The 10,413-nt window shown below is 32.4% G+C and overlaps 1 protein-coding gene across 1 annotated transcript in view; it reads left to right on the top strand.

The window, feature by feature from the left end:
• LOC124359191 (transcription initiation factor TFIID subunit 1) overlaps positions 1–8,397 on the top strand; it is a 53,429-nt gene extending 45,032 nt beyond the window's left edge. The window contains exons 21-28 of the mRNA XM_046811734.1: positions 758–1,000; positions 1,177–1,321; positions 2,084–2,377; positions 2,810–2,952; positions 3,082–3,216; positions 5,293–5,416; positions 6,554–6,709; positions 7,987–8,397. Coding sequence (XP_046667690.1) covers positions 758–1,000; positions 1,177–1,321; positions 2,084–2,377; positions 2,810–2,952; positions 3,082–3,216; positions 5,293–5,416; positions 6,554–6,709; positions 7,987–8,189 — 1,443 coding nt within the window. The 3' untranslated portion in view covers positions 8,190–8,397. The remainder of the gene's footprint in view (positions 1–757; positions 1,001–1,176; positions 1,322–2,083; positions 2,378–2,809; positions 2,953–3,081; positions 3,217–5,292; positions 5,417–6,553; positions 6,710–7,986) is intronic.
• The last annotated feature ends 2,016 nt before the right edge of the window (positions 8,398–10,413 follow it).

Genomic DNA, 10,413 nt, shown 5'->3' on the forward strand with positions numbered 1-10,413 from the left:
TGCCAAGCAACTGAAGTCAGCGCATATACATAGCAAACATATGGTGATTTGCAAACATAAGTATAGGAAATAAGAACTGCTAATCAAGTATTATTTACAAAACTAAGGTAACTTGTTACTTTTGTTATATATACACATTTTAGTAATCAGTAATTTGTTTACTGCTGTTAGCCGTTAGCCACGAATAGACGTTCTCCTATGCATAACATGTAAAGGCCCACAATTTCAAGTAAAATATTATTTACAAATGACAATAATTCCTTACTGTGGTTATCTATTTACTGATATCTTGGACTTTTAATAAAACAATGTTATGGAATAAATTTAGATAATTTGCTATATATCAAGTGTATTCAATTAAGAAATCTCATTAAAACACGAGAGTAGAGGTCCAACATTTTTAAGAAGCCAATATCATAAGACGAATGCTGTATTGTTTCGTTCAGATGCCTCATGAAACCCCTATTCTCCATTGGTGATTAATGGGCTATTTGGTTAATGAATCTAAAGAATCTGTTAACCTTAGAGTATTTAACAACTTTATATAAATTAATACACATAATTTACTTTAAAACTAGCTGGAATTTAATTATCGATAAGTTGTCATAAAACCAAAGAATGACAGAAAGCCAGACATAGATGACACATAATTGTAACACAAGTGATTAATTTTAGCGTCTAAGTAACCTCACAAAGTTGAAACTAGAAATAGAAAAACTAGATTCTAGATGCAACTAGTGTTATCTCTTGTCCACAGCATGCTGAGGAGATTAAGAGGCGGTCATTGCTGCTGAAAGTGCCAAAGGATGCAGTCAACTCCCGCAAGCGCAGGAAACCACCCAACGAACTGCACTGTGACTACCTCAAGCGACAACAGCGGCCAGCCAACAGACGCAGGACAGATCCGGTCATTGTACTGTCCACCATACTCGAGACCATCCTTAATGAGATGAGGGACTTACCGGATGTGCAACCATTCCTTTTCCCTGTCAACGCTAAGGTAATTTGTCATTTATATTATTACCGTTTTTAAATTATCTCAGTGTGTTGCTGAGATATCAATCAGGAGTGCATAAGTCAGAAGCAATCTAATAGTTAACTATTTTTTTGTTTGACTTGAAATGTTTTGAAATGTTGTTCTTGATTAACTTGCAATCATACAATTTTGATTTTAAGGTGGTTCCTGACTATTACAAGATTGTACAGCGGCCTATGGATTTGCAAACAATACGGGAAAATTTGCGCCAGAAGAAATATCAAAGCCGAGAGGAGTTTCTTACTGATGTCAACCAGATTGTTGAAAATTCAACTATTTACAATGGTGCGTACTGTTCCCATCTGAAATATTTTCTTTAAAAATATATATCCATTCTGGTGTCTAGTTGCTTGTATCCGTTCTTGTGTTATTTGAAAGACCATTAGATAGTATCAGTTATTTAAAAATGTAAATTGGATGATTTTGTATCTAACAACTGAACTGTATAACAAGATGTATGTGACTAACTTATGTTAGCTTCAAATTGTGTACAATAAATAAGTGAAGCTCCTGATTTGGAGTAATTGTTGTTATTTTTTATGTTGTGTGAGTTGGAGATTTTGAGAAGAACTCACTCACTTCAGCAAATACCAGAAATACTTTTATTTCAATTATTAATGGTTTCAACACAACCTATGCTTAAAAATGCTCGATAATAACGAATATTAGAATAAACTTCTTTTATGTGTTGATTTCTTTAAGATCATCTGATTTGTTATCAGTGGTGTGTCTTATCCTGATACAAATCTAAGAGTGATTCAGCTCTTGAACGTTGTGAAGGTGAGACAGTGTTGTACAGAACAAATTCTTTGAGCTGATTCAATGTTAAGAAATGTAATATTAAGGCTGGTTTGGATGTGCCTTCTAGCATTTCAGAGAAATGTCTTATTTGAAATTAATTTGGTGACATGGTGTGGAATCATACAACACATTGGGACCAAATTCAAAGAGACATACATGGCTTTGGAGGGTATGGTTAGCAGTCAAATTAAAACTGTTTATCCAACTATGTTGGCTTAGTATACTAATGTTGTGAGCTGTGGATAGGTGCAAAGAGTTCACTGACGGTAGCAGCTCGGCGAATGCTGGGCGTGTGTGGCGAGCGACTTGCTGAGAAGGAGGACCGTCTCATGAGGCTGGAGAAGGCTATCAACCCTCTGCTGGATGACGACGACCAAGTGGCACTCACGTTCATCCTGGACAATGTTGTCAACAACAAGCTCAAAGTTATGGCAGAGTCTTGGCCCTTCGTTAAGCCTGTCAACAAGAAACTAGTCAAAGATTACTACAACATTGTTAAATATCCAATGGATCTGGAGACAGTCTCTAATAAAGTAAAATGTAAGTCCGATTTTTAAATATTTTTAATTGGAAAAAGTATGTAATTTTTTTGGCCATAAAGTTAAGAAAGGAAAAAGTAATATATTTATTTTTTTGTTTTGATATTTCCATATAATGAGTGGGTCTAATTCTTTATTCCAAGGCTGAGATGAGTTTTAAGCATCTATTCAACCGAAATGTTTTAATTTGTTAGTTATTTACTTGTTTGTTATCTCTTGGTTTGCGTATTATGTGGTTTGGCATATTATGGTATAAATGTCTGTTTAATAATTAAATAATGAAGTTAAAAAATTAATTAGAAGACTCCTAATCCTCAATGACTTAGAATAAGATTTTAAGATTATAGACACAACTTAGCATTTGGACAGCACTTTTATCATTATTTCCATAAAGTAGTACAATATTTGTTATAATCCTATCCAATTGTTACAGCTCACAAGTATCATTCTCGTCACGAGTTTCTGGCAGACGTGGAGCGAATCTTGCAGAACTGTGTTATGTACAATGGCAAGGATTCAACTTTCACAGAGAAAGCAGAGACGCTGTACAAAGCTGCTCAAGAAACTCTGGAGGAGGTTAGTTACCTTGCAGTCATGCTTTTTTAAATCCCTCTTTCGTAATAATTTAAATTTGCTCTTTTTTCAAACTTACAATATAAACATGTGTTGTTTCAATTTATATCATGACAATGTTGTGTGTGACAGTATGATGAACACCTGACTCAACTAGAGCGGAACATCAGTCTGGTGCAGGAGAGAGCTCTGGAGCAGGCAGAGACTGATTCTCTGGGGACCTGGCTTGGTGGCGATGAGGATATTCCGGAACAGGACCACCACCAGGTACAGTGAAAAAACCAGTGTTGAAGAAACTTAGTTATTTGCATTTTTTTATCTTTAACTATTGAGGACCAGGCAGTTTTATATTTTTACATCAGAATGGAGAACAATTTTTTTATGTTGTTTTGTATTGTTGATATGCTAGAAAAGTGGAATATATTGTCTTCAGGATTAAAACATTTTATTGGTGCCTACATATAACACTAAAAATAAAATCTAGCTAAAACTTTTACTAGTAAACTTTTTCTTACTTTACTTGTAGACTTGTAATGTTGAAGATAGAGCTTGTATTAGCTTTTCTTAATTCAATCAGTACGTTGAAAAATGCATCAACCAATACTGATAACTTTTTATTTTGTTAAGCCTTTCGATAGCAATGCTATTTTTTTTTCAGACACATCAATAGTAAAAATTTTAGACTTGTGTTACAAATTATGTTAAGATAACAGAGTAACATACGTTTGCCATTTTTATTTACGGCAGCAACAGAAATACATTCTGAGAAATGGTATCTACTCTCTTCTTCAAGTACAAATTCAAAAACTGGGTTAAGCAGGTAAAAGTAAACAAATCAAAGGCAAGCTGGAGAACACATATACATCAAGGTTTACAATCAAAACCATCCGAGTCAACTAAACTGGCTTGCCTTTACTCCAAGGTTACTGGATTCTTAGGAGGAATGTAAGATTAGTGATTAAATTTGGGCTATCTGTGTCTTGGATAGCTTGATTTGATTTAGAAATATTGATCATGTGGAGTCTTGGTTGAAAAGGGGATTAACCCTTACAAACCTTACAACTTATGTGGCCTTGATAGAAATTGCGATTTTGCCGTTCCAGTCGTATGTCGGACGGCATTCGATATTGTAATGACGTTACTTTTCATTCTCAGCAGTCCTGCAATATTTCTGAATAGTGCTGTGATTGCAGCATAATGGGTTCACATATGTTTGGTTATTTCCTAACTAACTATGTGTTGGGCAAAAATCAGATCCATTATAAACAGACTAACTGTTATCCAATCCATCATCACCACCATTCTATTTGCTGTGGGGCCTAGGTCTAAGCTATCATCACTGACACTGTCTGTTACGTTTTCCAGGTTTATGTCACCACTATCATTTTTTATATTTTTGTTAGTATTAGAATCATTGTCATTCTTTAACTCGGGAATAACTTCGAAATCAAAAAGAAAAGACATACTTGGTAATGACTTTAGAGTTACTGACGTGAACGCAGCAAAAATCAGTAGATGAGAATTGTTCTCCAGCTGTCATGTATTAGTTTCTTAGAATGTTGTATATCATATTAGTGAGGGAAATATTGTATTACAAAACCTGCTCAAAAAATCCTGGTCTTAATTTTGCAGAATGTTTTAAAAGATATACCCTATCAAAATACAAAACTTATTAGTGTAAGTATTTTTATATAGCTTGACACAATAAATTGAAAGCTATTATAAAATATATTAGTGTATATACTTTAATAATCACTAGTTTGCTATAAATTGAAATTTGTCATTGAAAATATACTAAAATAAATACAAATAGGAAGCAAACAGGTAAAAAATCCTGTTGGAAAGGGTTAGAGTTGTTATAATTGGACATGACTATTGAGTTCAGAACAAAAGTCTGTTCTGGTTTGTCATGGCGACTTAATGTAGCTGTGCAGGAATTAGTTTTACTTCAAGTTTGCTACTCAATGGAGTTACCTGATATGTTATTTCATAGTATATTTATTTTTTATAGTAGGTTCTGAACTATTTTTCTAGATAGGATACAAAAATGTCTGCAAGTCACCTATGTGGGACCCGAGGAGCCTATGAGAAATAAATTAAATTAGTTTTATGTTTGTTGGTAGTTAATTAAGAGGGAAAACAAATTTAGTAACAACAATAAACTGGAACATAAATAAAACAAGAATAACATTCTTACTTTAAAATATTGACAACTTTAGTTCTTACTACAATTATTTTTCATTTTAAACCTTTTTCAAAATTGTCCTTTCCACTCCAAAAAATCAATTTTTGTATTGGATCTAAATTTGTCTTCAGTTGTAAACTATTTTAATAATATTTCAGAGTCAACCTGGATCACCGTATGGAAAAGAGACAACAGAAGATTTTGACTTTGTGGATGTTGAAGGAGATCTAGACGCAGATGTGAAAGGGCGCATTAAAAAAGAGGCCGGTGTTCTGGAGGAAGGTAAGTGTCTAATATTAGGTAGAGTGTAAAAGTGTGTGGATTTGGACAAATTCCTCTTCCTGCATTGGCAGTACTGTGGGTGAAGACCACTTTCTGTTACTGTTGGTCTTTTCTGACAAAGGGCTCTGTTTATTCTTTTGATTATGAAATTAGAGGTGCGTTCAAACATCACATTATGTATTTTGCTTGTGAAACCACTATTTAAGACTCGTGAAATACTAAAAAGATCATAGGTATAAGGATAATAAAACCAGCAAGTTACTTTAAACTATTAAAATTTAGGCTTTACATTTTTATTGGTTTTATGTAGTATTATTGTAAATCACAAGGAAATCATTTTCTAAGTATTAAAATTTGTTCATTGATTGATTCAGTTTTTGGTCACCTACCTGGAGTAACAAAATGTCTGCACGTCAGCTATGTGCGCGACCCGAGGCATATGAGAAATAAAAGTGACTCTAAAAATAATTATAACATTGATATTTTCATTCTGACCAAAAATCTTTCTCCTCATTCATTTTGAAAACCTGTTGTTTTTAAAATGTTATTCAACCATAAATAATACAGCCAAGATGGTCAGGAAAGGAAAGAAATTAAGCTTTTCGATCTTGTATTGTCTTAAAAATATTTACATTTGAAAGAAGGGTGTGATTTTTTACCATATACACCTGTTAAGAAATTTGTACATTCAATGTGAAAGAAGTGAATTTTTCATTTTACATTGGTGCTAATTATTCAATTTTAACTTTGAATTTGAAAATGTAGCTTCCAAAAGGGTTTAATATAAATAATAATATATAATATTGGTTGAACTAAATTCTAGCATATTATTAAAAAATAAAGATGTTTAAACAAAATAAAATCCATGTTTTATGGACTTTTATCCAGGAAAATTTAAATATGGAGAAATTAAATATAATCATTTCACCGCAAATGTTTATCAACAAGTTTATTTAAGTTATAATATGTTTTTAGGTGTTATTTACTGTAATCTTAACTGTGTAATTGTGTCTTAGGAACCAAAATATACATAGTACGTATTGAATTGGTTTTTAAAGTTGTTTATAGTATACTATTATTTTTAAGTGTAGAATATCTGAATGAAGCATTTCTGATTGTACTGTGTGTTGTGTTCAGATCTGCAGTTCTCCAGTGAGGAGGAACTGGAAGAGGTGGGCGTGATGTCTGAGGGTGAGCCAGAACAGGTGCCACATCTGGATGACGACAGTCAGCAGGCGGCAGAGGCTATGATGCAGCTCGGCAATATTGCATATTGCGTACCTCAGGAACAAGGTAACACATTTCTTGTTTTAGTATCTATAAACTGTGAACCAAGCCCACATGGGGCTGATAAGGAAGAGTAAAGATATTTATTTAATTATACAATGTGCTGTAAATAATTTAATTTGTGAGATACATCATTAAATGTACTAGGGTGTCCGTCACACTCAACTATTGTAAAATAACGTCTAGATTATCTATTTAAAATATGATAAAATATAATAAAAACATGTTTTCATGATTGGTAATTTGCATAATACTGATCAGCTATCACCTGCGTATAAATGCATCAGGCTTACGACACTGGACAACCATAAATATAGAAAATACTAACTGCAAGCAAATAATATTTATAAAAGTAGGGCAAAGCATTCAGTTGATTAGCCGATAATTATGTGGCGGATATCCGCAGATTCGAATGTTGAATTTTCTTGATAGATTCTCTAATGCGAATCTTTGCTGAAGATTTGCTGAATTCGAGATTCATCTTAGACTCATCACTAGCACCAGTTGTGTGTTATTATGTTTCATGTTTACATTTCGTATGATTTTATTCAGTTTATTTGCAAATTTCTCGTTGCCATCATTATTACTCATTAGACCAATACTTAAGTTCAGCCAAATCCCATGGAGTGACATGCACATCATCAAACTCAACGTTGCCTCATATAGAAATGAGGCTTCATTCGAAATTTCAAGTCTAAATCAGTTTGTTCTTGAGGTATTGTACGTTCTCGGATAGACAGATAGAGAGAAATGAAAGTTTACCAACCCTTTGAGTAAAAGGCTTCGCTAATCCTCAGCCAATTATTCCTGGAATTTTCTGAAAAAATTTGTTATAATACTTCATAAATTGGTTGAATTGTCATTGGGATATAACTATTTTACAAAAGTTTAGATTACTGGAAATGTGTGCCACTACATGAATAATAAAATGGCAATAAAATAAAAATCATTAGTTTTAAAGAAGTTCTTTTTACAAAAGTTAACTATTTGAACTCAGTGCAATAGCACCATTTGTTCATGATGAAGGGGCTTACTTTTGAAACACTTATTAAGTATCTAATTCACAAATGGAAACTATCCTCCTCTCTTAAAATTATAATGTAAAAATACTAATGATTGCTTCAGGAACCCCATTTTTCAATCCTCTCTAACAACAATAACTCTGTTTTTTAATTTCAGTCTATTTAAGTAGACTCAAATTAAAATATTACTTCAGTATAGTTAGAATAAATTTAAATGTAATGAGATGTACAGTTTCTTGAGTATTTAATGATATGTTTCAGATGAAAGTATGGATGTGGATCCCAACTATGATCCATCAGACTTCTTGATGCAAGGTCTTCCTGGCAGAGAAAACAAACCGCAGACAAGTGGTAAGATACAAGATGATCTGGCAGTGAGTGAATCAGACGAGGAGGCACAGAACACTGACGGTAACATCAAGCTCGAAGACAATGACGTGGATGCTGGAGTACTATGGTTTTAATGTACATATATTATTATACAACAATGTATACTGTATATATAGGAATACACCTTATTGTAAATATAGAACATTTATATGTTTTAATACCTCAGTTTATATAATCTTTTTCAGTAAATAAGCCCAACTTAGTTGTCACACTCAAAGTATATATTTATTTTGTTATAAACTTATGAAATAATAGTATATTGTTTTTATTTAAATACATCAAGATTTGTGTTATTTATTTGTGATTCCATTGTTTCCATTTTTCTGTTATACTAATGACTTTTGCTGAAGAAAGAAAAAACTATTGATATAAATCATTTTCTTTTGTATTAAGAGAACCCACAAACCATCTCAAACATTATAAAACATTTGGCATTTCATTATTTAGGTAATTCACTGTAATTGAGTATATTTAAAAAATATTTTTCAAAATTTGCATCTTTTTATTATATATTAAGAATAGTTGGTACACAAATTTTTGGATCAGAGAAGAATTTTTTTCATTTGTGAGTTAATCATGCTTTAGTTCATTAAAATATTCAAAATTTAAATCTTACTAAACTTACTAAAAAAAAGCGGGAATGTTTATATTAAAAACAAATTCCTAAAATTCAAATGTTTTATATTTTGGGGCTGCTAGTGATTGTGGAAGTGGATACTATTCATTTGGTAGCTAACTTGACTACAAGGAGATACCCAAGGAGATACCCTCAAAAAATCTGAACTGTAGGTAGTAGATGATTCTCTTGCTAGGCTTGCACAGTGTAGGTCAATTTTACTTCAGTACCATGCTTGCTGTAGATCTATTTTGTTTTGTTTGCATGTAATGATTATTTTTGTTAATTTTTTGTTCTCCCTGTTTTAATGATAGAGAGTTTATGTAAAGAACGTGCTGTTGTGAAATTCTCCTTCCTGCTGTTAAACGATCGGTTGATCTGGATTAAACAATTGTCAGAAATAAGAAGATAGGTTCTAAGATTGTAGTAGATAGAGACTATTTTGTAAATTTATATTTATATAAATAATTTTAGTTTCTTTTGGGTATTCCCTTGTACTATAGTATATTTTTCTTGTTCACTGTTTCACCTGTTTAATCATTCAAAACTTCCAACAGCACATCGTTAAGCATTGGAAATTTGATACTGGTTCATTAACAAAAAAATCTTGAAGGAGCTCCTGGTGCAATTGATCTTTTCTTAAAATCTGAATAAGGTGTAGTCGATTGGTTTATTCATGGACAAAGATTTTGAAGTATGTTGTATTCTTTGAATAGTTGGAGGAAACTAATGCTGGCAGATATCCCACAGAACATTCTTCAGATCCTTCACTCAGAGTGATCATTAATGTTGTGCTTCAGATAGGATTAAAGTTTCCAAATTGTTGACGTTCAGAATACTTATTGCACTTGTGAATGCTAGTTTAAAGCACTGTATTCTTCTTTGCTAAATGACGCAATATCACATCAACCATAGAGAAGGCTCTTTTGGCTGTGTCAGACCATGCTTTGAGCTTATCGTAGACAATCTCTGTTATACATATGAGATATAAATACAAGAAAACAACCTCTGTTGATTTGGACTATTAAGTCAACTCGAATAACAGGTTATAGAAGACACAATCACTAGTAAATGTCTAAAAATGGATTTACCGGACTTGTCTTTAGCCACAGGTAACAAAGAAGAATCATTTCTTGCAACTGTTAAGTATCATGGTATGGCCTTGTTACTGATGTAAGGGAGGCATAGAAATCTCCATCTGTGTCAAAAAATGATGACATTGTGCAGCCACAACCACAAGGACGTTTATTATGTTATAATAAAGCAACCAATTGAAGCAGAGAACAGACAAAAATCTGACTTAAAGCTGGGAGTATATTTTTATTTTATCAGTATATATTATATATATATATATATATATATATATATATATATATATATATATATGTACTAGCATTTACCGGTGCCTTCGCGCACAATTCCTATGCATCTAACATTCCATGTATTTGATTGATTAGTTCCAACAATTTTAGTAACACTGGAACAATTTTAGATCAATGCAAAGAAATTCCAAAGTGGAAGTTCTTAGCTTTTTTAGTGCAAGCATTTATAATATAATACGATGGATTGAAAAATGAATGTAATGTCCTTCAACTCCTTCAATGATTTTATATAATTCAAAAATTGCATTTAGTGTCTGGTGTTTGCTTTGTAATTTCTCTTGCAGTTACCCATGGCTTGAC

The sequence above is a fragment of the Homalodisca vitripennis genome, chromosome 1, assembly GCF_021130785.1.
Source record: "Homalodisca vitripennis isolate AUS2020 chromosome 1, UT_GWSS_2.1, whole genome shotgun sequence".
Taxonomy (NCBI): Eukaryota; Metazoa; Arthropoda; class Insecta; order Hemiptera; family Cicadellidae; genus Homalodisca; species Homalodisca vitripennis.